At 54.2% G+C, this 27,023-nt stretch overlaps 1 protein-coding gene across 1 annotated transcript; it reads left to right on the forward strand.

Annotated features, from left to right (window-relative positions):
- Nucleotides 1-1,721: 1,721 nt before the first annotated feature.
- On the forward strand, nt 1,722-27,023 carry LOC119863976 (D-3-phosphoglycerate dehydrogenase). Its single transcript, XM_038561957.1, is given in 11 exon segments — nt 1,722-2,017; nt 6,605-6,756; nt 8,503-8,568; nt 12,339-12,393; nt 12,494-12,592; nt 20,454-20,586; nt 21,054-21,202; nt 22,670-22,822; nt 25,649-25,739; nt 25,742-25,780; nt 26,689-27,023. Coding segments are annotated over 11 exon segments (1,395 nt in total). The 5' UTR covers nt 1,722-1,879; the 3' UTR covers nt 27,009-27,023.

The raw sequence follows: 27,023 nt of genomic DNA on the forward strand, positions 1-27,023 counted from the left end.
TAGTTAAAGGGAAATCCTCAACTGACAGTTGAGGTTGGAGATAGGGGTGAAGGATGGGAATGGGGGGAGATGCAGAAGGATATTCTCTCCATTAGCAGTGTCAGGGCTCAGCTCAGCCAATGTAAGTATTCCCCATCTAAAAAATCATTCAGGGGATCCCTGGGTGGCTCATAAGTTTGGTGCCTGCCTTTGGCCCAGGGCGCAATCCTGGAGTCCCGGGAACGAGTCCCGTGTCAGGCTCCCGGCATGGAGCCTGCTTCTCCCTTCTGCCTGTGTCTCTGCCTCTCTCTCTCTCTCTATCATGAATAAATAAATAAAATCTTTTTAAAAAATAAAAAAAATCATTCAGTGCCTCTGTACTACTGAGTGCAGTTCAAACTCCTCCCCAGCCATCATGGGCCCTCTGCAGTTTGGTGTCCTGCACTCCTAGGCATCTCTTTCAGCTACTCTTTTTTTTTTTTTTGGTAAGATTTTATTTAGCTATTTGACAGAAAAAGAGAGAGAAAGACCACAAGCATGGGGAGGGGCAGGCAGAGGGACAGGGAGAAGTAGGTTCCCTGCTGAGCAAGGTACCTCCTGTGGGGCTCTATCTTAGGTCCCTGTGGTCATACCCTGAGCCTAAGACAGATACTTAAGGGACTGAGCCACCCAGGCGCCCCCTCCCTCAGCTATTCTTCACACCCTGGGCCTTTGTAAATGTCACCTCTTCTCTATCCACTTATTTCCTATTCTGCTCTCAAGAGTAGACAATTGATTAAGAGCAGCTTGAAGGCAGATAATGCCTTACTTGTCTCCATATCCTCAGGCCTCTCAGAGTGCTTGCCTTCAAGGAGCATCAGAGCTTCCTCCTGCAGGCAGCCTTGCTGGAAGCCTCCTGGTGTCTCTAGGAGACGCTGGGTGCTTCTCAGGACCAAGACAGATGCTGGGTAATGATGGCTCAAGGCTGGAGAATTGGAATTCTCATTCACCTAGGAGCATGCCTGACTCTGCTTCTGATCCTGGTTGGCCTTAAAGAATCCAAAATGGATTTCCCCCCAATATTTCTGTAAAGAGGGGCAGGGGATAGGTACGTTTGCTGTGGGGTTTAAAGATAAAGGAGTTAAGAGCTGGGAAGTGCCTCCTTGGTCAACATATAAGTCAGACCAGACTGGCATCTCACATTCCTTTTGTCTTTTTCATAATCAGAGAGGAAGTGGAGGAAGAGAATGAGGAGCTTGAACAAAAATTCTGCCCGCTCTAAATGCACCCAGTCCTCGTTCTCTTTCAAACCCAGAACTCTCCTTGCATCATTCATTTGTAATTAAGCACGGCTTTGTGAGGTCTCAGAAAGCCTCCTACTGCTTTTCACTACGTTACTTTCCGTGTCTGCCTTTGGTACCGTCTGTGTTAGCCTACCAGAGGATGCCGAGCCCCTTCAGCATCCAGCACGGTGCCTTGCACACAACAGGTGCGTTCAAGAAGTTCTTGTTGAGGAATTCTTGAAGATGTTCTTAAGAAAGAAGGGAACGTGTAGCAATGCTCTCAGGGCGAGAACAGATACTTCTTTTGAGATACAGATCTGCCACCCGCGCAGAGTGGGCTTCTACGGGCTCCCCAGGTGTAGGGAGGGCTTTGGCTGAGACTGAGAACTTCGTCGCTGGAGAATAATAAAGTGGGCGGGAACCGGCTCTGGCGGGAGGACGAGGCGGAGTCACCGAGAGTTTGAGTGTTTCGGCCCAATCAGAAGGACGCTGGAGGCGGCAGGCGCAGAAAGGGGAGAGAAGCGCGGGGCGGGAGGCCGAGGTCCCGCCCGGAGGCAGCAGCCCGCCTACCTGAGCCACGGCTTCTCCCCCAGGTGCTCCTGCCCCGCCGGCGGCCTACCCCGAGGCTGACGCCCGCGATGGCCTTCGCAAATCTGCGGAAAGTGCTCATCAGTGACAGCCTGGACCCTTGCTGCCGGCAGATCCTGCAGGATGGAGGGCTGCAGGTGGTGGAGAAGCAGAACCTGAGCAAAGAGGAGCTGATGGCCGAGCTGCGGGTAAGGCGGGCGGGAGGGAGACGAGAGCCGCCGAGCTCGGCGGCATCCCCTGCGGAAACGGCGGGGCCAGCGCGCCCCCCGCGCCCCCTGGCCCGGCCCCGGGCAGTCCCGGGCCTCCCGCGTGGGGGCCGGGGGGTGGGGGAGGAAGGGCGGCTCCACCGGGCCGCGGGCTGCACGCGGGATGCCCGCGCCGCCCCCAGCGCCTCGGCGGCAGTGGCCCCGGCAGCGCGGCGCCGCCTCTCAGCCCGCGGGGACGGGGAGCGCAGAGGCTTCGGCGCGGGGAGCCCGGGGACCGCCACCCTCCGACTAGTCCCGGCTCGGCCTGCGGCTCCAGCTTTCCGTGGGGGGCGCCGGCGGAGCCCCAGCCTGGCCCGTGGCAGCGGGAGGGGCTGCAGCGCAGGCCAGGCGACCGGGCCAGGCCCGCAAGCCCCGCGCCCGCCTCTCGTCTGATGCAAGACCGCCGCGCGCTCTCCCCGCCCCTGGGCCTCCGGGGAGCTCTCGGGGGAAGGGGGCGGGCGGGGGCGCCCCGGTCCTAGGACCGCCCCTGCGGCCGCCCCGCCCCCCCCGCCCCCGGGATCCCGGCTCACTTACCTCCCGCTGCCCGCCTCCCCGGGGGCCTCGGCCGCGGTCAGGAATGGCCAGCTGGATGAGCCCGACCCCACAAGCCCCCGGGGAGTCTCTGCGTCGTAGCAAACCTCTCGGGCCAGCTCGTTGCGCTCAAAGTTGGCGCAATCTACTTCGGATCTTTCCCTGCTTGTTTGTAAGGGGCCTGTGGGGCTGGCTGCCTCGTGCAGCCTTCGGACGTTTCTTGCGTGACCTCTTGGCTCTGCTCCTGCACCCAGCACCCCACCTTCCAGCTCCCACGACCCCGCGGCCCCAGCGCACATGCACCTGTTCCATTTTCTCCCTGGAGGGGCCCTTGACTGAAAAACCGCAGAGGCGGCTGCAGTCGCTTTAGCTGTGCTGGAACCACACGGTGCTGGAAACCCACTGCGCTCCCTTGTCTGCCCTGGCACCTGCCGCTGTGTTTCTCCACGAGGCTGCCCTCCTCCCACCCCACCGCACCCGCGCCGGTGCTGTATCTGGTGACTTAGAGAGTAACCCTGTACTGTCCTGTACTTGGAGAAGCGGCTGACCCGGCCCTGCCTTCAAGAGGCTTGTGGACCAGTCAGGGGGCCTGGCCAGCGCTCCAGGGTTGACCAGATGACACAGTACAGACAAAGCCCCAAGTGAGACCCCCAGCAGCCTAGCCTCCCCCTTCACCTCCCCTGCAAAAGTGGAACAAGACGGGTGCTTAGCCTGAATGGGGTGGGGGACAGGGGCTTGGGATCTGATCCTGGAACACGGTAGGACTGGATGGGAGACAGGCACCTCACACTTGTCACCTCCTCTTTTGTATGGGTGCTATCAGTGGCCTTGGCTCAGGGCAATGGCCAGAAGGCAGTGCAGTGGCTTCTAGACCAGCTTCTGACCCTCCCTCCGCCAGAGCAACAGGGTGGGATGAGTGGCCTCACTTAGGGCTTTGCAGCTTTCTTGTGGAAATTAGAAATCCTAATTTCTAGGATTTTGAGAGAGGGACGGTGGGGGGGATGTTAAAGGCAGAATTGAGAGGAACTGGAGGCCTCTCCTCTAGTGGAGGGGTTCCGAGAAGTTGGGAAGTTGGCTGGGTGGATTGCTGGGATCTGGAGCAGCAATTTGGAGGATATATTAAAGGCACTGAAATCTCCTGGCAGGCGAGGAGGGGTGTTTGTTGGCTACTGGCTGGCGGCCTCGTTGGGCAGTTTGGGAACCCCCAGCCTTCCTGTCTGTCTTTGTAAAACGTTCACGTCAGAATACCAGTTGCTCAACCTGGAGAGGCCTCGTGTCCACACTATGTCTTCTTATTCTGGGTGGGGAGGTGTCTGAGTTGGTGGCCCCTGCCCTCTCCCATTAAATCTTTCATATTGACAGAAGTTGGAGCTCGTTGCCTGCCCAGGCCCGGCCTCTCTTCCCGCTCCTTGGTATTCTGGGCAGGCACAGTTTGCTCTCACTGACTCCATGGTCGGGAAGTACAATTACCCCTGAGAATGGTGCTTTTCAGACTCCACGCAGGTCACAGTACAGTATTGGGGAGCGAAGTAGGTTTAATGGGTCATGATTAGCATTTTAAAAACCAGAATAAGAAATATCAGGAAGCAAAGCAGATAGGCAATCAGTAGTGTGTCGGGAAATTTGTTTCAATTATATGGGCAGTTGTGCTGTCTGTGTAGTTTGTGAGTATAAAATCACAACCTAAACGTATGTTTCGTTCTTTCTTAAAAAAAAAAAAAAAGATTTTATTTCTTTATTCATGAGAGACACAGGGAGAGGCAGAGACATAGGCAGAGGGAGAAGACATAGGCAGAACTCCATCCGAGGATCCTGTGATCATGACCTGAGTGAAAGGCAGACACTCCACCACTGAGTCACCCAGGTGTCCCCATATATTTCTTACCATAAGTCTTATTCAAAAAAGTTTAGAAAACCCTGGCTTAGAAGAGTAAAGCATCGTGTTCAGAACTCACAAACTCTTAGACCGGGGACTCCTCTTCCGTCAGCCGATCTGACATCTTACATAAACCTAATACGCAGGAACCTTTAAATCTTACCATGTATCCGTGGTTTTTAAACTTTGACCACGACCCACGAGAAGAAATTCATTATACAACATAACTCGGTATATACATACATATGTGTACAATACACACAGTAAAGTTTCATGAAATAATACCCTTGCTATATGTGATACATACATTTTTCTTTGTTTTATTGAATAGCAAAAAAATAGCCAATAAGCCACATGCTAATAATGCACTTAACTTACTGAGCACGTTTGTTATTTTTGGCTCAGAATTTTAAAAAGGATAAAGAATGGGAAACTTGTCCATGCAAGAGTCCATCTTTTGAAAGTAAGTTCCGGTGCACCTGGGTGGCTCATTCAGTTGAGGGTCTGACTCTTGATTTTGGCTCAGGTCCTGATCTCAGGGTTCTGGGACTGAGGGCCCAGTCAGCCTCTGTGCTCAGCAGGGAGTCAGCTTGAGGATTCTCTCTCCCTATGCCTTTCCTCCCACTTGAGTGCACTCTCTCTCTCTCTCTCTCTCTCTCTCTTTCTCTCTCTCTCTCTCAAAAATAAATAAATAAACATTTGAAAAAAAGTTAGCAAGTTCTCGGCCTTTTGCACTAGGATTTAATTTGCAAAAGTTAAATAGACATTTCCTAAATCAGGTTCTCGCATATTGTGCCAACCGACACCTCCCTGCATTCTCTAGCTGAGCAGCAATGACCTGGAGAATTGGACTTTCCTTATGATTTATGTCAGAGGCACCAGCCATGCTAGAATTACCCTCAAGGCCAAGCCTGTCCTCCTTGGGAAAGGAGGCATGTTTGAACTTGAGAAACGTGAATGGCTTTCCACTGCTGAGTTAGCATAGTTTGCTTAGAACAGCCATAAATCCAGCAGAACCGTTGCCTTTTTCCAGCTGTAAGGCAGCTGCAGAGAGCAGTAGACAGCAGAATGGGGGCAGTTTTGAGATTTGCCAAAATGGACTGCAGAGCCCTGGAGAAAAGAAAGTTGTAGTCACAGCACACTGCACCGTGGAAGGGGGAGGATTTGCAAAGGCCTCCAGTTTGCGTAACAGAGTAGAGGAGCAGGCATCTTGGAGTGGAGTCTTGGAGGGATGACCTTTGACCGGAGTAGGGGGTGGTACCCAGGAGTGCAGGGGTCTTGAGGGGTCACAGAGATAGGCCGCCAGTAGACGCGATCAATAGGTGCTGGTTGAATATCTCGATCGGTGATGCAATTGAATGAAGTGGGGGTAGTGGAGGGTGTTAAGCGACCTTGAAGGCTGGTGGGCCCTGGCCATGTAGGTTGTGGGACCAGGGTCTGTTGAAGGGGAGTCTCCAAAGGCAGATGCCCTACCTGGGTCAGGTGAGCTCTGAATGAACATCTGCACTAGTCTGACTGGAGACTCTTCAGACTTCCTGGCTTCAAAGGAAGCTGGTCTGAGGGACACCACCCTTGTGGGAAAAGTGTGGAGAGACCACAGGGTAACAGTCCTGAGGGAGATCCCTCCATGGCGAAGGCTGTGCCTGTGGAAGTCTGGTAGTGCCGTTTCTGTGCTTGTCCTGGGGCCTGCAAGCACGAGGTGGGTGGACTGCGGGAGAGCGTGCAGCCACCCCTGTGGGAGGCAGATTCCTAAGGTTTGGGGAGGGTGCTGGTGGCCTTGGAGAAAGCGCTTGAGGAGGCCAGATTCTTGGGGCCCAGTGGAGGAGGTGATGGCCTCTGAGGAGGGCCAGAGCGCATGTCCGTTGCTCTCTCTATCACTTCTCACTTCCTCCTCACACACTCAAGGCAGCCAAACCTCAGAATCCTAGCTCATGGGGGATGCAGCTTGGATTTGACCCCAGGCCTGCCTGATGGCAGACCCTTTCGGATGCATATGCTGTCTGCTTCTTTTCTCTGCGCACATACATCCGAAGTCGGCCGGCATGCAGGGACTCCCACTCTGGCAGAATGGGTGCAAGGCGGTCTTGAAGACCGGCTGTGGACAAGAGTGTCTTCTGCCCCAGGACTGTGAAGGCCTCATCGTCCGCTCGGCCACCAAGGTGACTGCTGACGTCATCAACGCAGCAGAGAAGCTCCAGGTGGTGGGCAGGGCTGGCACAGGCGTGGACAATGTGGACCTGGAGGCTGCAACCAGGAAGGGCATTCTGGTCATGAAGTAAGTCGCGAAGCCCCCGGGGGTGGGTGTAGAGGCTCACCACGAGTGGGGAGGGGGACACTTGGGTTAGTGAAGACCGGGTCAGAGTAAGAAGGGCTCCCACGAGGATGCCTGGTCCAGGCGGAGTCCAGACAGTCGGGTCTCGCTCACAGCGTCCTGGTTCCTCAGGTTTTTGAGGAGGAGGCTGTCCTTGTGATCTCAAGTCACTGGACAAACCCACCCCACAGACATCTGCGCTGCAGCCTGGTTGGGGAATTAGAAGAATGTTTGTTAGTGAATCCATCTGCATCCCCTGTTCCAGGGATACTCCTCCCCCTCCGCTGCTGTGTCTGGAGCAGGGTTTTCCTAGGCTCTGCTTTGCTTTCTGCCCTGTGCAGATGCACAGCCTTTGCTAGTTGAGCGGCTCTACATCCTTTCCTTTCCTCACTGCCCTCGTCCTTCAGCAGCCAGGGTCGCAGTTTCTCTTTCACACTCCAGGGCCAAGAAGGGAAGGGTGAGGGCTGTTTTTGCAGAAACTCAGAGCAGAGGTTGTGACTGCATGCCAGGGCTGGGCCACACATTCCTGGCTCCCGGCTGGCCCTTAGATGATGTGGCCAGGTCATTGTTGCCCACTTCTTCGTCCTCAAGCCTTCTCCCTTCTCTCAGGAAATTCAGCGTCCCCAAAAATTTCCCCTCCCTTCTCTCCTCTTACAGAGCATGGGTGAACTGATCGGTCATCTGACTGAGGTCAACATCCAACCGAAGAAATGTTAAATGGTAACCCGTCCTACATTCTTCCCCTGGACACAGAGGCAGAGCCCTCAGCCCTGCACCCCTTCCTACATCCTAGTACAGCCTGTTCGCAGGGTTAGGCAGGAAGCTCGGTAGAAAGACAAACTCTGAGAATCCTTTACTCTTGACTTTTTTTGGGGGGATAAGATCTCTTGCCTTTTCCTCCTTGTAACTTTCATTTCCAGAAATGAATAGATCCAAAAAAGGACAAAAAAAGGTAAACATGTGTGTTAATAAACAGTTCAAAAACCAAAAAAAAAAAAAAAAAAGAGTGAGAGAGCCTTTGAAAAAAGAAAAATAGATTCATGGATTTCAGCTGTATTCTCCTTTCTGTGAAATGGGCAGAGTCAGCATGGCCCTCGTCAACATGGCCCTGTGCATTAAGGTGTGAGGAAGCGTTCTCACTTTGGAACTTGTTGAGAAATAGGAGAAGTCAAACAGGTGAAGATAAAAATCCTAGCTTTGTCACTGATAGAGGCTGGGCTGGGCAACTAGGTGAAGGTGTGTAGGCAGTGGGCTGACGTGATGTGACGGGCTGGCTCACGCATCTTCTGCACAGCCTCAGTAAGATCAATGGCATAGAGTAGCGGGAATCTGTGGTTTCGGTGGGCAGGTAGATCCTGAAACAAGAGGGAAGAGAAATGCTGAGCCACCCACATATCTCCCCATCGAATGAGACACTTCTCTGCCTTGGGAGAAGGGAGTGTGGGTAGGAGGCCAAGTGTGTTGCTCTACCTGAAGTCCCTCCATGTGAAACATGCAGCCAGGGCAAGGGGGTTTCCCTCCCCTGGGTTTAGGGCAGGTGTCCATCGGAGAGGCCAGGTTGGAGGCCTGCGGGTTGGGGGTTGGACTTAAGAGCAGGTGAGCAGAGGGGGCAGGAGCCTGAGCACACTTCACTCACGGCCTTCTCTTGGGACAGGAGTGGGAAGATGGGCTCTGGACGCACTGACATCCCCTCTCCTCTTCCATCTTTAGCACCCCCAATGGGAACAGCCTGAGTGCTGCAGAGCTCACCTGCGGGATGATCATGTGCCTGGCCAGGTAAGTCCATCTTCTCAGCAGAGGCAGCCTCTTCTGTGTCCATGATTACGACTCCCCAAATAACGTGCCCTGAAGAAGGGTAGAAACGCTTCAGCCTGACACTGTGCAGACAGCCGAGAATTTTCGAGGCCACCCGTCTTTATGGGACATTCAATACAGTGGTCCTGGCACACAAAGGTCAGACAGCTTCTCACAAATGAGTGGAGGGGGGGGGCGTTCGGCATGGCTGCTCCTTACCTGGGAGCAGGCTCACCGAGAAAATGATTATGTGCCATCTTCCTCTCCTCCTTGGTCATTTCCTGTGTCCATGCCATCCTCCGGCTTCTTGCACCTCCAAGCCTCACAAATATGGTTTCTGCTCCCTGGAATATCCTTCTCCATCATCATTTCTTTTCCGAGTCGTTCTAGTACTTTATTACACTCGTTATTAAAAATACAACTTCACACAGGTTATAAAACAGAGGCAACACGCAACATTTTTATTTAGTTCAGAACATTATTGAGTGAATTAATGCCAAAGTGTAGCAACCTCCATGCCTCAGAGACTTCTCATACCCCAGAGGTCCCAGACTTTTCTGCACATTGATAACATCTTGGATCTTAAAACACTCCTAATGCCTGACTTGCACCCCAGAAATTCTGATTTCATTGGTATGGGATGAAATTTGGCATAGGGATTTTTTAACTAATTTTTTATTTTAGGAGTTTTAGATATAAAGAAAAGTCGTAAAGATAGAAGGTCCCACATATGTCATACCCAGTCTTCCGTATTATTCACATCATACGTTAGTATGGTGCATTGGTCACAATCAATGAACCAATGTTGAATTATCAATACATAACTTTCAACTGAAGTCTTCCCCATCATCTTTATCCAGATAACTCTTGTTCTTCAAGATTAAGCTCGAGTATTAGTTCATCAAGGAAGCGCTCTCTGGATTCCCCCCACTGGGCTGTGTCCCTCACTGACTGTTCTGACCCCGGGCTTACCTCTGTCACTAACCTTTCAGATCTTTATTGTGATAGGATGGAGTAAGAACTGCTCTGGGATCCCTGTGCCAACCTGTGGATTCTTAACACAAGGGGACTCAAGTGGGGAAGTGTCTTGCTCTTCCAGCAGGAACTCTGGGGGTGTGGGGCTCTTGAGTAGAGGGCACAGCCTAAGAACCACCGGCTGTGGCACAGAGTGTACATGAGCCTTACTGTATTGGGTAGAAAATGATGGCATTGAGCCCTGCTGTCGAGTAGGCAATTCAGGCACCTGTGTGGCCAGTGGGGAGGGCGAGGGGCCAGTGGACAGGGCAGGGAGTTCACTAGGTCCCTTCACACAGCCTGGGATGCTTAAACCAGGGGACCCTGGCAGCCAGGGCTCTTTCTCTCTCTACTCAGGCCTGAAGCTTCTGGGGCCAAGAAATTACTGTTTTCCCCTCTGGAGACCTGTTCTCCCTCCTGCTGGGGCAGGGTCTGGAGGAGCTGACCTTTGTTCTGATGCTCCCCAAGATTTCTACCTGAGCTCTTAAGTCTTCACTGCTACTCACTGGCCAGTGAAGAGAGGAGAGGAGACTGGAGAAAGCAAAGAGCATGGGCAGCGTGCACAGCAGAAGGGACCCAGCCAGGACGGGGTCCGGGAGCTGGCTGTCTGGATCTCCCACAACATCTGGGCTGGACGTGTTTCTCCCAGAGAAGCCCGATGCCCTGGTTTCACTTGTGCTATTAAATTCAGTGCTGGTTTTGGTTTTGGTTTTGAGTTAGGGACTGATCTGTCAGCTTTCTATCTATTTAATTCTCTCATTGGTTTTCTGGAGGTGGAAGGGAAGGCTTGGGAGCCAGAAATCATTTTCTCCTATTGCGGGACCAGCTTTGTTTAAGAGAGTAGATAAAGTGGAATGATTTCAAGACAGCGGCCCATTTCCAACCTCTCACCCAATGACCTCACTCATCAAAGATGCATCAAAACTAACAAACAAGCACCCTATTGAGGAGGAATGGAGTCTCCCACACCTTCTGGTGTGTCTGCTCAGACTGCTTTTCCAGCAGGGCAGCAACAGCAGAGTGGGAGTTCTGGACAGAAGGTTGAGAGCATTGAGCAATGTGGGTGGAGAGGGGGCCTGCATGGGCCTCACAGTGGGGGACTTTGAACTCACAGCAGGGGCTCCTGAGGTCTAGGAACAGAACAATGACACAGAAAGAAAGAGGAGAATGCAACCTGCTTTGAAGTCATCTCTCCCACCTTACCTTCTCTTTCTCTAAGTCAGGATGGCTACCATTCAGTTCTTGGGATGCCCCTCCCCTACACCATGGTCCTCCCCAAACTGGCCCGGTGGGGACCCCAAAGTGCCTGGAGAGGATCCCTGAGCGGCCTGCTATCCCGTGCCCCACAGTGCCACATGCAGCTCTCTTAGATGGCACCGTGGGGCCAGGAGGGCCAAGAGCAGGACGTGAGCCAGACCTGAGAGGAGCCGGGTGGGCTCTGTCTCACTTGGTCAGGGGCAGGTGAGCGGGCTAGCCTTGCTGAGAAGGGGGCACTTCCTCAAGGCAAGTCATTGTCCTTGCGACATTCCTGAAACGAGGACCCTCTACTGAGGATGATGGACCAGAGCAGCCTACCATCCGGTGACGGAGCTTCTTCCCCAGGAGGCTTGTTACTGAGGCTTTGGGAGTTTGCCCACGAGATCCCAGGAGCACAGATCCCCCGTCAGCTGGACTCGCAGATGGAAGCATGTCCTGGCGATGTGTAGACATGAGAGAATGCTTTTTTATAAGAAATCCGCGATGGAGCTACAGGGACATTATGTTGGAGTCTCTCCCTCTTACACGCGCGCGCGCACACACACACACACACACACACCCCACTCTGAGTTTTGTGGCCTGCAGGAAAGACCGCATTTAAATACCGAGGAGGCTCACTGCTGGGAATGTTCTTTGAGTCCATTCAACTACTTCCGATGGGGTGATGTCCTGCAAGATGTTGAGTCCCCAGTTGTCTCCACGCAGTTGTTGTGAGCGTTACATGCGCTAAAGCATCTCCAAGCATGTCTCATGGAGTGTCTAAAGTAGAGCATGGACTCCTTAAACATTTTAAACATTGTTTCCTGTCTCCCGGATTCTCTTCCAGAGAAGCCTGGGTGACCACATCCCACGTGACGTAATCTTGTCCTCTCACCTCTGACTCTGCCCTAACTGCCTCTGTCCCTTCCAGAAACACGTGGAGACTCAGACCCCCCCCGCCGTGTTAACCAATCAGAGGAGAGAGGCTGGGCTGGGGGTGGTTTGGAGAAGGGGTGGTATGGACTATAGCATCCCCTCCCCCCATTCCAGTGCAGCCTGAGACTGCTGGGGTTTCAGGAACTCTCGAGGAAGGGAAATACCCAGCTGTCTGCTGATACGGTGGACAGTGCAGGTTGCGGGCTTGGATGAAAGAGGAAAATGAAAATCCGTGAACTTCTGGAGCACTGGATGTTCTCAGAGCCCCTCAACACCCCCATTTTGTTATCCCTGTGAACCGTGGAGGACTGGTGCTTGCTTTCTACATGCTTGTCACTCAGCAGTTGACTGACTCTCAGACTCCCAGCTGGGAACAGAAATCCCGGGGCTCCCACATCAGGTGTGCCTGACAGGTTTTCCTCTGCTCTGCTCCGGGTCTCTGTACCCGAGCTCTAGACCAGCCTGAGCCTGGTTCGCCCTGGGAATGACTGACTGACAGAGAGGGTGGCTGTGCAGACCTCACATCACCTCCCATGTCGGCCCACTGAACCTGTCTGTCCTTGCAGGCACATCCCCCAGGCGACAGCTTCCATGAAGGACGGCAAGTGGGAAAGGAAGAAGGTGAGCGGCCAGTCCTGCCTCGTCCCGCCCAGCTCGGCGCCCGAGGCCTCACTCCCGGGGCTTACTCTGGCCGCGTTGCCTCTTGCTTGTTTGGTTGCAGTTCATGGGAACAGAGCTAAATGGGAAGATCCTGGGAATTCTTGGCCTGGGCAGAATTGGGAGAGAGGTGGCCACTCGAATGCAGTCCTTTGGGATGAAGGTAAGAGGTCGGTGAGGCCCTTTGGTGTGGGGCTCCCTGTAGCAGTTTTGAGAGAGGCAGGTTTGCTTAAGAAAAGGTAAAGGCTTTTTCCTAGGAGGGGCTGACCCTCCTTCAGAGCCTCTACCGAAGTAGGCGGTGTAGCCGGGGAGGGCAGGGATGTTGGCCTGACCTCAGAGTCCGGGCATCCTTGGTGGAGGTCCCTCCGCTCTTGAGTCCCAGCGGAACAGAGGGGCTCGTATCCTGTGCTGCTTCGCCTCTGCTGCCGCAAGGGCTCTTTGTTTTGCTGTGTCTGTTGCCTGTGATAATTCCGAAAAACAGGAGCACATCTGTAGCCTTATAGCAGGGCCGTTATCCATCCACCTTCTGGCTCCACTCCACAGTCAGAAGACACGGCAAGATGATTGTGCAAATGCCGTGACACGATGTTAATCCCGTGGTGGCTGGAGCACCTCACGCATTTCTCAGCAATTCTCCCTGACCCCTGTTTCCCTCCAGGACCCTGCTTTACCCTATTCTGGGAACTCAGTGGTTCTTCTGGTCAAGGGAAGGCTGTCATCGAGAGCAGTGCCACACCCTGAGGCCAAGCCAGGAGACCTTGCAGAGCGGTGGCCCCAGAGCCATGGGAGGGGACCTGTAGGGGCGGGTGACAGGGTGGCTAGGTGTGCTAGCAGACATCTCCTTGTTCACTCCTCGTGCCCTCTCTGCCGTGGGGGGATGATATATTCAAACTGCCGCCAGGAAGGCTTTCGTTAAACATAAAAAAAAAAAAAAAAAACAGTTTTGACAATCAGATCATTTCTAGAAAACTTTACATGGAGCTGCTCTGGCATTTCCCTTCTCTTTCCTTCTTCCTCCCGTTTTCTTTGTCCCCCCAGCTTCATAGAGTTAAAGGGAACCCTACGGGTTAACCCTTAATTTTTATATTGATATCAGGAGTTTGTGAATTTTTGCTGAGGCCTCCAGCAATGGAAGGTAAACAGGAGGGCATCCCATTACACCACGCGGAACATCTTCCTCTCCCTCCTGTCCTTATTCCCCACACACTTATTTACATCAGCCAGACATCTTCCTAAGCCTCCGCACGTTTCTCTAGATCCCGGAGAGGGGCCTGTGGCCCAGCAGGATCCACTGATCATGAGAACAAACCAAAGCCAGTCCCTCCTGTGCAGGGCTGGCCAGGTGCCCTGTGCTGCAAGGAGAGCTTTCTCTTCCTCTTCTGTGAGGGATTAAAGTAAAGGCTTAGCTCACCTGGAATTCTGATCCTGTAAAATCAGGGGCCGGGGGTTAAGTAAAACTCGGAGTGCCATACTCAGACAGGTGAGCGCCTCATTGATGACACAGAGACTTGGGGACAGGCTGTTTGGCCCAGCTGCTCCTCTGTTAAGTTCCCTCCCCTTCCCCACAGCGCCACAGCTCACTGGACTCTGCTTGCTCAGGAGCCTTCATTATCAAGGACTTGAGACTTTGGGGGAGTGACTTACCCAGACAAAAAGCCCCACCTCGTTTGCTGAGTGAGGGACGTGATCAGTAAGCTTCTGTGCTCAGCTACTCAGCTGCTGCCAGGCTGCTCCCGAGAGGCTTGGAGGGATATGGATTCTGAGCATCTCAGTGGAAGTGGCTGACACCCCTCAGACATGTGTTTGATCAGAAACGTCTAGAACCTGTTCATGAATGTCATTCTGTGTGTCCAGGCATACCTCACACGACACGCCCGAATTCCCAGCGTGACTTTGAGGGTTTGCGTGCTTTTGTATGTTGCAGCACGTCACTGCTCCCCTCGGGGGTTCTTCTGTCTGGATATCTCTGGCCGGTCCCTGTAGGTTATCCTGCTTCTGGGACATGATCTTTATAAACCGCTGAAACACACCTTGAAACGGTCACCCGCCCCCTGCCCTTGCCAGCAGCCCCGGTCATTTTGCAGTGGCCCAAGTGGCCTTTGTTCACGCTCAGGGCTCACTTTGACTGAGTTTCCTAACTGATACCTAGGCCCAGATGAATTTTGCCTCGGGGCAGACAGATTATGGACCTGCATCATCCAAAGCTCCTCAGTTGGTGTTTGAACAGTTGGGGAAGCAAGATTTTCGAAAGCACAAGGAGGGAAGATTCTAAAACAGGCTGTGAAAGAGTTTATCAGCATCCAGTCAGGAAACCATGCTCAGTGTTCACTAAGCACAAGTTGTTTTAAATTGGCCTTGTTCTCCCTTTAGAAGCCAATATTAAACCGATCGTCATGGACATACTTAGGGGTCTTATACCTGGATGATTTAAAATTGTATTTTAGTCATGTAATAGGTGAAGGGATTTTCACAAAAATTAAAATATAGATCCTCATCTCCTTGTTTACCACCCCAATCCTGGTCTGCTCCCAGTCACCTGTGAGGTAACATCAGTTTGCTGTGTATCATCTCGGACTTTTTTCTGTGCATTTATGTGGAACACATAGAGTTCTTTCTCATTGTGTGTGTGTGTGTGTGGGGGGGAGTCTATGCCTATAGAAAATACAATACTGTACATGGTGGTAAAACGTAGATCTTGGAATAAATAAATTTACCCTATTTGTAAACTCTTCCATGGGGTTCTGTTGTGTGGACGAATTGCTTTTATTTGGCTTCTTCCTCAAGGACAGATGTGTAGATTGTTTGGAAATGTGGACTTAGTGAGACATTGGTGAGATCTTCCCTGACACCCTTGGGGTTAAGATGAAGACTGTAATCTTGGTGCGAAAGCTTACTAACGGGTTGAAGGATAGCTCCGTCTCAGTCTGAAGGGAGATGGTACAGGATGATGCAGGGCTATGCCTTACCCATCCTTCTCATCAGCAGTCTGGGTGATAGGAAGCAGGGGGAGGTGATTAATTCTTAAGACTGTGGAATCATATCTTAAATGATGTGAGAAGGCTAGCAAGGTTGGGCATCCTAATAAGAAGTTGGGCTAAGATACCTACCAGGACCCTCTATATGGGCCCCCAAAGCAACCAAACACATTTGGATGTAGAGGTGTTGTTAAAACCCTTTTCTAGGGGAGGGGACCTTGGGTTGACAGAAACGCAGTGTGGTTCACAGTGGCATGGCTAATAGAAAAGGTAATGTGACTTTTGGTAGCATTAAAAGAAGTATGACTTCCAGCACAGGGACGGTGACATTCCTTATGGTCTGTACTTCCTAAGGAAGGATTGGAGGCACTGGGGTCACAGCCCCGTCATGACTTGGGAGGCCATTGACTAGCTCTTCTATAGAAGAGTCATGCTCCCCAAGGAGTGGATCTCAGGAGGACCAGTAGGTACAAGCCATGGGGGACAGAGCTCTAGCCAGAGCTGGCCCCAAATGGAATGAGAGAGTTAGTCTCCCAGTACTGCAGATACTCAACATGAGACTGGCTAAGCACCTGGCCAGTATGTGAGGACGAGGTGTGAGCATGGGCAGAGAGGTAGAAGCAGATGGCCTTTAAAGCTGTCATAGCTCTGAGCACCCATTGCCCATGGGCTACGAGTTTCTTTATCTGCGGAATGGTCTTTAGCAGGGAGAGTTTTGTGTGATCATAGGAAATAGAGTAAAATTATTAAGGACTGTGGTTTGTTACAGTAACTCGTGGGCACACTGTAATTAAGACAGAGTGGGACCAGAAGGCATAGGGCACCCTGAGTAGTTCTGGTTGGGTGGCTCGGGCAGTGCTGCAAAGCACGTGAAGATATTTTGATCACCCCTTCCTTCCCTGGTCCTGGGATGTCCCCTGGGCTAAAATCTGTCCCCTAGGCTGTTAGTCACTAATTAGGCTGGGTAACTAACATCCAACCCTTCCAGAACATCGTGATTTAAGAGTTGACCCCTTTGTGTCACAGGAGCAATCAACAGAGTCCCTCTTGTGCTCAGACGTTGGGTAGGGACTGCCCCCTTTCCTTTCCCGTCCCTTCTTTGTCACTATCTGCTCCCTCAGGGAAGCGGGGATCCTAGACCTTAGCTCTGCTAGGGAGCTCAGCCACCTGGCTTCCCACAGCACCTGGCGGGGGCGCTGTGTGTTGGGGAGAGAAAGCCCACCTAGGCCCCCATCCCAACCAGACAGGCCTGGAGAGGAATCTTCACGTGCCACCTGAGCTACCTGACTTGCTCTGAGCCACATGGCACAGATGTGGGTGTCAGAATCATTCTGGCCATCTGCAGCCTGCTGGTTGTCGGAGTCATCTGAGTCTGATGCTCCATGGTGTTCTTTCTGCCTGGAGCTTTTTCTCAACCCATTTGCTGAACATGTTATGTTGTACACTCTGGAGACACAACTCATTCATGCCAGCATGCCCGCTAGAGTGTTAGCAGGCCAAGCCAGCCAGCAACTGAGCCTTGCACTCTTACCAAGGTTTGCTGTGAGGAACAGGCCAGGATCTCCTAACGGTTTCTTGGTGGCCCGTGTTGTGATGAATCTGAAGTTATCCCAGAGGGATGGACATTGAACCTGAGGCACCAGATGTCACCAATTCTCTCAGGCCCAGCTAATGTTTACTGAGGTCTACTGTGTCAGAGACTGTGCTTGCAGTGACCCCTGCAGGGTCAATATTCTTATTCCAGGTTTACAGACAAGGAAACTGAGGCCCAGGAAGGTTATATGGTATGTTTGAGATAATAGGACTGGTAAATGGTGGAGTCCAGCTTGAGCTCCAGGTCTCCTGACTTCCGATCTAGTACGCTTTGTCTTGCATCCCCACCACTGTCTTCATGCCTGATCCAGGTGAGTTAGACGGTCTCTGCTCTGTCACTGTGCTCGACCTTCCTCGGGATGAAATCTCCTCAGGATGCTCCTAGCTCAGTCTGGTAACTGGAATTCCTACTGCGCCAGAGTACTGATTTTTTTACATTCTTCCCAGAGCCCCAAGTTCTGGGAAGGTACCTTAGGGACATGGGGATGGGACCCTAGAGAGAGAGAGTAAGTGGTAGGGCTCTGGGCCTTCACCTCTGCAGCTCTGATCGTTTTTTATAGTGGGTTTCTGAGTAAGATGTCATTGTGTGAAGGGAAGAGAGTTCTCATCTTCAGCCCGAAGAATTAGCTGTGAGGCAGTAGGAGGATGTGATGATTAGGCTCCTTTCCTGGAACCCCTTCACCGTGAAAGCCTCCTTGCTCTCAGGCATCCACTGTTAAGCCAGAGGCCCAGGGGAGGTGTAGTCATCCTCACAAGGCTGTCTTTTATGACACCAGCTAGGACGTGGCTCTGTAGCGCCACTTGAAAAGCTGGGGTTCCCCTGCTCCCCAGCGTTAGGAGCCTGTCCTGAGGCTGGGATTCAGGTGGAGAACCCCTTGGTGGCTCTCCCTCAGGCTCCTCCGTAGGGTAGTCTTCAGAGGGTACATACCTGGAAGTGCTGCAACGTGTGAGTATCGGGACATCTGACCCGTTCCAGGGTGCGTTAGGACCCTACTCAGACATTGTTCCCCTGGGCCCAACCATATACTCTTTCGACTCCCTGCAATGTGGTCTCTTGGTGTAGGAATCCCAGCTCCTAGCCGTGTTCAGCTGCCATCTGCCCTGGGTCTCCCGAGTGAAAACTGAAAACCGTTTTCTCAGCCGAATTCTACCCTGCAGTTGTCTGCAGCCGAACAAGAGAAAGACAGCTGAGTCAGACCCTGCTGACCGCTGTGGAGGATGCGGGTCCCCTCCTTCCCCGTCTGCTCCCCACCAGCTGCAGGCACCCAGCACAGGGTGCAGGCCCCCAGCACTAGGCCCGGCTCCGCCCACGGGACCCTTCCTCCCAGCGCTCCGTGCTGCTTCTGGACTCCCGAGAGCCCCAAGCCCCAGAGTGGCGGGAGCTCGCCTCCATCGGGGTCAGCTCTGTGACCTCTGCTGGCGGTCCCCGTCCTCCCCCGCTCACGTGAACGAAGTACATCTGGATTATAGATGAACAGGGCCCTTGTTCCAGGCAGCCCTGAGCTGGCAGACAAAGAGCACTTGTAAGGGATCCTCTCTCCTCCCCTGGACGCTGCTTGTTCCCCCGGAAACGAGTAGGTTACAGCTGAGGGGGGAATGACCACTGGGGCTGGGGGTTGTGAGCTTTCAATCCTACAGCCTCTCCCCCAAAATCTCCCCCTTGGCTTTGCTTCCTCCACAGGCTGTTGATGAAAACTGTGATCTGAAACTTGTTCCTCATTCACGACCATGTCAGTCTCTTCTCTGCAAGGGCGGAATTGGTTACACAGGAATCCTCTTTGCCAGTATTTTCGAGATGACTTTTCTGTTTCCCACAAGGAAATTCATGATGAGCAGGGGAAGCATTACAAAGCACAGGAAAGCATAAAGGAGAACAAAAATGAGTTCCACCACACAGACATGATGACGGTTTCCAGTATTAGGCCTTCTGTTCTGCTTGTTACCTTTTGTTCAGTGCCAGGCCGCCTCTGAACATTCTGGGGTTCGCCCCTAACATTTCAGGGTTAAGAGAACTGTCTTTTCAAGGAATATTGAATGACTGAGTGTTGGAGCAGGCGATGACTTTGAAATCATCCACCCAGCTCCTTCACTTCGTACTGAGGACCCAGGTCCAGGTCTCCTGGGTCAGCGTCCGTCCCTTGGCTCCTGCAGCTGCGTCCTGCCTTCTTGAGGACACGGATGCCTTTGAGATTGTTAAGGCTCCTACGCCTCTTTCCCCCAGTGGGTGCTGCGGCCCCGGCCAAGCCGAAGGAGGGAGCCGCGGCAGGCCTCCCCGGTGACCAGACAGAAAGTGGATTATGTCTCTGCTGTGTCAAGAGGTGGCTGCGTCCTGGTGGTTGTGGATTCTTCGAATCCCAGCTGCTGGTGCTGGCTTGATCACCTTTAGAGGCTTGCCCTTGCTGAGGACATGTGTGACTGGTGCCCGACACTGTTCTGATACAGGACATGTTTCCATCGACTCTACCCGGTTGCTCAGGTGGGGCTGTGAGCCCCCTGACCTCACCCCACCTAGAAGGGTGGGCACCAGGGGTGCAGGCTTCCAAATCCAGACATTCTTCTTATCCACACTCGACCATCTGCCAACCATGCGACCTTGGTTGAATCATTTCACCTCTCTGCCTTAGTTTCCTCGTTGGTAAATCGGGGCAGGCAGGAATCTGCCCAGAGGAAGGTTCTTTCTGGGACCTGTGCCTTCTATGGTGCCTTGGTGCCTCCTTTTTTCTCCTCCTGATCCTTGCTCCCTATTCCCTGTCACTCCTGCCCTGTTGAAAGGATCCGTCCTGAGCATTGAGGCCTCTGTGTGGTGAGTCACCCAGTTATGCCTTCCGAGACTAGATGCATTTGGAGCCTTCTGAAAGGGCACTTCAGGATGGGACCAAACCTTGCCCGCTGGCGGGTCAGCACTCCTCCCCAGCGACCGGTCTTGGTCTCCTTGCCTGCCCTGCTCTGCACCGCTGCCCCAACCTACTTCTTTCTCAGTCTGTGCAAGAGTCAGGGCCCCTGCCTGTTCTCTGGCCCTGAGGGTCCTCGGCTGTGGCCAACCTGTCCTCTCTCGCCTGGTTATACCCTGCTAGTGTAGTGTGTCTCTGCTCCCCACGTGGCTGTCCTGCCTCTCCTGGGTTCCCTGTTTGCTAAAGGTTCTGAGCTCCCCCTTATCCAACCTCACACACGCACATGTGCACACACGCACACACACGCTGTTCTTGCATCTGTTCATGGTTAAGAGCTCGGAGGTAAACAAACTCCCTTCACACTCTGGGCCAGCCCCTCCTAAATAGAGAGCCCCACTTTGTTCAGCTCTAAAGTAGAATAGTATCAACCCTTGTTGTATTACCGTATTTGGACAGACTTAGCAGTAGTACTTGGTAAATGCCCGATAAATGGCCTCCATCATAATGATACCAGTACTAGTAAGGAACAGTGACATTTGCTCGTCTCTCTCTCGTTTCTGACCAGACCGTAGGGTACGACCCCATCATTGCGCCAGAGGTCTCGGCCTCCTTTGGTGTCCAGCAGCTGCCCCTGGAGGAGATCTGGCCTCTCTGTGACTTTATCACTGTGCACACACCTCTGCTGCCCTCCACCACAGGTATGTGCGTCCCTGCCTGTGGGTCGGCCACGGAAGCCACAGACCAGAGAAGGGTGGGCCCTCAGCCTGGGCCTCCGCAGGCATGTGGACTAGGGCCCTCGAGCATGGAGTGATGCTCTGCTAGCTGATCCTGCATCCCACGGAGGAGGGATGAGCTAGCTGGAAATGCATGGCTCGACACGTACCACCCGTGACCCCATGGTGTTTGCTGGGGCCGCTGCTGGCCTTTCCGGTTCCGGGACTTACTCAAAACACTAGGATCTCCGGGACTCTAGGATGTTTCTAGACTGAGTTCGGTCTAAATCCACAACAGGGCCTTTGCCCCCGAGCCTGTGAGAAGGGAGAGGTGAGACCAGAGAGGCTGTCGGCGTGTGGGGAAGGAGCTGGTACGAGGCAGGGAGGGCTGCTGGCACTGGTGCTGGGGTCCCGGGCAGCGGTGCCGCAGGAAAGCCCTTCCCTCCTTGCAGGCCTGCTGAACGACAGCACCTTTGCCCAGTGCAAGAAGGGGGTGCGCGTGGTGAACTGCGCTCGGGGAGGGATCGTGGACGAGGGGGCCCTGCTCCGGGCCCTGCGCTCTGGCCAGTGTGCTGGTGCCGCGCTGGACGTGTTTACAGAGGTGAGTGCCTGGTGGAGGAGAGGAGCGGTGACAAGGGGCCCAGGGCCGAGAAAGCCCAGTGTGCACGAAGAAGGTCTTTGCCTTAAGGAGGCCTCCACGGCACTCAGGAGGAATTATGTTGCCGAGAATAACGCCTTTGTGGTTTGGGGAGCCCTCCGGAGTGCAGTGCACAGGCCGCCGGGTGGTCTTTGCAAAACTCAGATTTTAAATAGGACCCAGTTCCTGGTCCCGGGCTCCCTGCGCTGCTGTCCTGTTGATGACTGCAGGGAGGACCGCGCGGCACATCCGTTCTGAGGCTGAGGGTTTGCGGCAGAGAGAGAGCATTTGGGGCCGGGTTTAAGGTCTCTTAATTATTGACCGAGGTCTCTGATGAAATGAATCCCGTTGCCAAAAAGACATTCTGCCCAGTGTCTGTTGGCTTTCCTTTCCTTCGTGTCTTCTGGGGAGGGAGGACAGCCTGAGGCGAATGGCCAGAAGGGGTCCCCTGTGCCCTGGGGGCTGCTCTCCCCCAGTCTCTCTGTCGGAGCCAGAGACCCCGTCGTTGCTCGCCCGAGCCACCCCCCCACCTTACACCAGAGGAATGACGGACAGTGCATTTCCAGGTGGACTCCAGCATCACAGATCCAGGGCAAAGAGCAGGGATTTTGGCTTAGGCACTGGAGGGTTGCTGGATATCTGCGGTGGGGCCCTGGCTCGTCCCCGGCCCTCTCTGAGCACTGTGTTGCCCTCACTGTGTATTCCCTGTCCTGAGCACGCAGGGTTTATACTCCTGGTCATCTTTCACAACTAGATGGTAAGCTTCTGGAAGGCAGACGTGCGCCTGGCCCTCTTTGTACTGACGTTCCCGATCAGCACCTTCCCCTGCCTGTCTCTGGCCTTCTCGTGGCACATGCTACCAAGTGCACAGCACTCCCAGGCCCAGGTGGCCAGACAAGAGGCCTGAGTGACATTCCCAGGGGCAATACATTGTGCTCAGTGAGCAGAGGGGGTGGGCAGAGGTGCCCAGGTGGACCACCTGTCGTGGTGAGAGCCAGGATGGGACAGCTGTGCAGAGGGCCTGGAAGTGCTGCAAGGATTCAGGAGCGAGGGGGAGCTCGAGGCAAAAACCAGTAACAAACAGTAGCTTCACTGGCTGAGCACCTCCTGTATTACTGGGGTGCAGTCTGCACGACAGTGTTTGGTTCTGGGTAGTATTCACCCATTTTATAGATGGAGAAACCGAGGCTCAGAGAGGTGGAGATTTCTCCAAAGGCACATAGGTCTAAGCGGGGGAGCCGAGATGTGCATCCCGTCCTTAGCCCTGTCCACTCTGCTGTAGAGAGGTGTTGACGAGGAACCCGGCTGTTGAAACCAGAGACAGAAGGCGTAGAACCTTCTAGCAGAACCAGAGTAGAAGGCATCCTCGGCCCCACGCCTCTCCTCCAGCCTCCCTGGGCAGGCGACCGAGAGGTGTCTCTCTCTCGGCAGGAGCCGCCACGGGACCGAGCCTTGGTGGAGCATGAGCGCGTCATCAGCTGCCCCCACCTGGGCGCCAGCACCAAGGAGGCCCAGAGCCGCTGCGGGGAAGAGATCGCCATCCAGTTTGTGGACATGGTGAAGGGGAAATCTCTGGCAGGCGTCGTAAGTATGGCCAAGTGGGCCTGGGGCCGGGAGGTCGGAGGGAGGAGCCGAGGCCCGGGAGGGCGGGTGGTGTCCGGTTTGGGGCATGGTGACAGCTCTGGCGGGCAGTGGTGTGTTGACCAGATTCGGCCCTGGGGGTAGAAGATAAGGCCTCCTCTGGAGCCAGGCTTCTGGGTGGGGCGGCGGGAGCCCCCGTCCCGAGCTTTCCTAGTTGCAGCCTGGTTGCAGGGAGGCGGCTCGGCCCTGCCGTATTGTAGCCTTGGTGCAGAGATTGTGGCTCTTCCCAGGGCCCGGGCTCCAGAGAAAGGCTCCTTTGTTTCCACATGCTTTGAGAATGGAGGAGCGTGGCCTGGGCGATGCTGGACGCCGTGGGGATGGCGGGTGGGGGCCGGGGCTGGTCCTTGACCTTCCTGGCTGACCCTCGGCGTGGGGACTTTCATTGCTGAGGACAGAGCAGTAGCAGGAAAGACACAGGGTGCTTTGTTCAGCCTGCCAGGCCTGGCGTGATAGCCAGCTCGCCGGGCCACCCTGCCTGCTACACCCCGAGAGAGGAGGGGAGCCAGCTACTCCCCTGAAGGACCCACAGGACGGCGCTCACCACAACACGTGGCCCGTCCACCTGTGCCTCTCCCTTCTGCATCTCGCGGCTCCTCAGTGTGGGGGACACTTTCTCACTCCCTCTGCACATCTCTCCTCTGAGCAGCTCTCCCCAGGTGCCGTGCTGGGACCGAGGCCATTGCCAGCCAGTCAGGGCTGCACCTGTCCCTCTGCAGCCCTTTGCCGGGCAGGCCTCTGCCCTCACTGTTGCAGCCCTCAGGGGTTACATGGAGTCCGTAGGTGGTGGTGGCGGTCCAGGCCTTTCGTGAAGGGGGCTCCTTACCACCGGCTCCATCAAATGGAACCATAGACTGTTCCCATCTTATACCAGAAGTAAACTCTCTTGGTCAAAGGCCTTCAACTGGGGCAGATTTAAGTCTCCACCCAACGTGACAGGTTGTCCTCCAGTAGGCTTTTAGAAAGAAAGACAGTTGTGTCACATGGGAAGTCCCTCCCTAATTCTTCTCTGCATCTTCCCCAGTTTGGTTGTAACGTTAGACACAGACTCACATTAGGGTCGGGTTGGTGCTCAATGGCGCCTGCCTCTTAGAGCCCTCCTGTTGGTTCTCAGACCTGCCGTGAGCATCCCCAAGTCCACAGGTGCTGCCCGGAGGACACTTGCCTCCAGCGGCTGCAGGCTCAGCCCAGCCCACTGGCCCATGGCCCTTCCTCTCTGCTGCAGCACTGGCCTTCCTTCGTCCCACTCCTGGTCCACGCTGGTCCTTTCTGTATCCTGCTGGAGAGGAGCAGAGGAGCCCTACCACAGGAGCCCCAAGCCAGGCTGCCTGCCTCCTTGGCCATTTCCAACCCAGCAGCCTGTTTGATTTATATCACACCCCAGGTTTCGAATTAAATCCTTCTTAGACTCCTTGGTTCTCTTTACAGTTTGACTCACAAAAAGTGCCCAATGCTTCATTCAGAGCCAGACCATCTTGAACCACAAAATAGAATAGAAATTGTGACCCGGGACAAGCTGGCTTTGTTATCAAGCCCCTGTTGGGACGGTCCCGCTGTTCAGACCCTACCCTAGACTTACAGCTTTAGGAGGAAATGTGGCTTTTGTCTCCTTTAGCTGCCTGGCAGGCCTCCTGGTTGACTCCACATGGGCCAAGCTTTGAAGAGTGATAGGATCATGAAGAGTATGTGAATCCAGGGGATCCCCTGGGTGGCTCAGTGGTTTAGCGCCTGCCTTTGGCCCAGGGCGCGATCCTGGAGCCCCGGGATCGAGTCTCCCGTCGGGCTCCCGGCATGGAGCCTGCTTCTCCCTCTGCCTATGTCTCTGCTTCTCTCTCTCTATGTGTGTCTATTATAAATCAATCATTCAATCAATCAATCTTAAAAAAAAAAAAGAGTATGTGAATCAGTGACACCTGGGTGGCTCAGTGGTTGAGCTCAGCCTTTAGAGCAGGGTGTAATCTGGTCCGGGATTGAGTCCCGCATCAGGCTGCCTGCGAGGAGCCTGTTTCTCCCACTGTCTGTGTCTTTGCCAGTGTCTGTGTCTCTCATGAATGAATAATTAATTAATTAAAAATATGTGAAACAGCTTTGGCAAATTGTGATATTTGGTCAAAGTGATTAATGACCGTGTAACAACTCATTTTCTCTTTTCTAAGCTTTTATTTATTTATTTGACAGAGAGAGAGAACCAGTGCTGAGAAAGTGAGAGGGCGGGAGAGAGAGAGAAGCAGACTCCCGGCTGAGTAGGAAGCTGATGTAGGGCTCAATCCCCAGGACTCCGAGATCATGACCTGAGCAGAAGACAGTCCCTTAACCGCTGAGCCACCCAGGCGCCCCCACTTTGTTTTTTAATTGAGGTGTAAAGTAAAAGGGAAGGTCTTGGAGCGACCTACCCCTCTAGGTCCCAGTGATCCGTGACTCCCCACACATCTTAAGTCAAAGACCACCTTCCTTGTGGTGTCCAGACCCATCATCTCAGGAACAACCGGTCTCCTGTGTAAGGGGTGAGGTGGGCACAGTTTGTGGGGGTAGGGTGTAGAGAAATGCCTTTTTCCCCTTCTGGCAATTTTGTGCTCTTTTCTGGCTCTACAGCTCTCCCAAGCTGAAGGCACAAGTCTTGTGGTGGCTAATGGAAGTGGTCTCCACGCTCCCCCCACCCCAGGCCCCGAAACCAGGACAGCCCTGTGCCTTCTGCTCCCCACTGTGGAGCTGTGCTCAGGAGCCCTGCCCTGCCTCGTGCTGACCTCAGCTCTGCTTCCCCGTTCTGTGCAGGTGAATGCCCAGGCCCTTACCAGTGCCTTCTCTCCACACACCAAGCCTTGGATTGGTCTCGCAGAAGCTCTGGGGACGCTGATGCAAGCCTGGCTGGATCCCCCAAAGGGACCATCCAGGTGGTAACACAGGGTGAGTTGGGGACACTGCAGAGGGAGGGAAGAGGTTGTGTCTGTAGCAGTCCAGACAGCGAGGGGCTGGGAAAGGACTGGACATAGCTCTTGTGACGCCAAGTCCCCTGTTCTGTCTGCATAGGGCTCACTCGCTACCCAATGGGGACAGAGGGGACGTCCAGAAAATACTAAGAAATACGTGTGATTTTCACAAGTCACGATTGTATAGTATTCTTAAGATGCACATGTTTCATGCAAGAGAAACCTCCATGAGAGACAGTTTCATGGGAGAGGCAGTAGGATTGGGGGAGGGAGTCCCAGCTTAAGGGACAGGATCTTGATTCTGGGTTTGACCCTGTCTCTGTGAGATTTCCCTTTGTCTGAACCTGGGTTCTACATGTAAAGTGAGAGTCGGGGCGGGTGTGCCAGATAGGGTGGTGGGACAGGGTGTGCCCCGTGAACGGTAAGGTGGGTCCTGAGGCGAGCTGATGGTCCCCGGCATTGCTCAGCTGGGGGTGGGAGCAAAGAGAGTGGCCTCGTCTCCCTTTGCGACTGCAGGCTCCGGCCACTTTCCCAGTGGGCCCAGCGTAGGCAGATGTAGTTGAGAGACTGCGCAGGGCTCTAGTTCCTACACCCGCAGAGGCTGGTCCTCCTCGTGGCCCGTTGAGCATCTGCTCACGTGGGAAGAGCTTGGGGGTGGTTAGACCTGGGCGCTGCTAGAAATAGGGGAGGTCAGAGCTGCGGGATCCCCAGAGGAAGCAAGGCAGGGAACTGGGTGCCTTCCAGAGGGAAGCGGAACTTGGCCCGCAGGCTGGGGCTTGGGCCCCGGGCAGTGAGGAGTCCCTGACCCAGGATGGGTGTCAGCGCCCTGCCCGCTCCTGTGCTGCTCAACAAACAGCAACCTTATTGTAGGTTCTCTGTCCCCAGGGACGCCCCTGAAGAACGCCGGCAACTGCCTAAGCCCTGCAGTCATTGTCGGCCTCCTAAAGGACACTGCCAGTCAGGCGGATGTGAACTTGGTGAACGCCAAGCTGCTGGTGCAAGAGGCCGGGCTCAGTGTGCGTGGCCCCCGGAACGCTCCTTTCCTGTCCGCCCCGCCCCCCTGTCCCTCCCTTTGCAGAGCCTGCTCGCCCCTGCTCCTGGAGTGGGAGCCCGGGCAGGTCCCGCTGTTGACACCGGCCGCCGGCCGGGCAGCCGAACCTCCCCGTCGAGCAGCGGGAGTACTGCCTTCCTCGGAGCGTTGCTAGGAGTGAACGAAATAC

The sequence above is a fragment of the Canis lupus genome, chromosome 17 (genome assembly GCF_011100685.1).
Source record: "Canis lupus familiaris isolate Mischka breed German Shepherd chromosome 17, alternate assembly UU_Cfam_GSD_1.0, whole genome shotgun sequence".
Classification (NCBI taxonomy): Eukaryota; Metazoa; Chordata; class Mammalia; order Carnivora; family Canidae; genus Canis; species Canis lupus.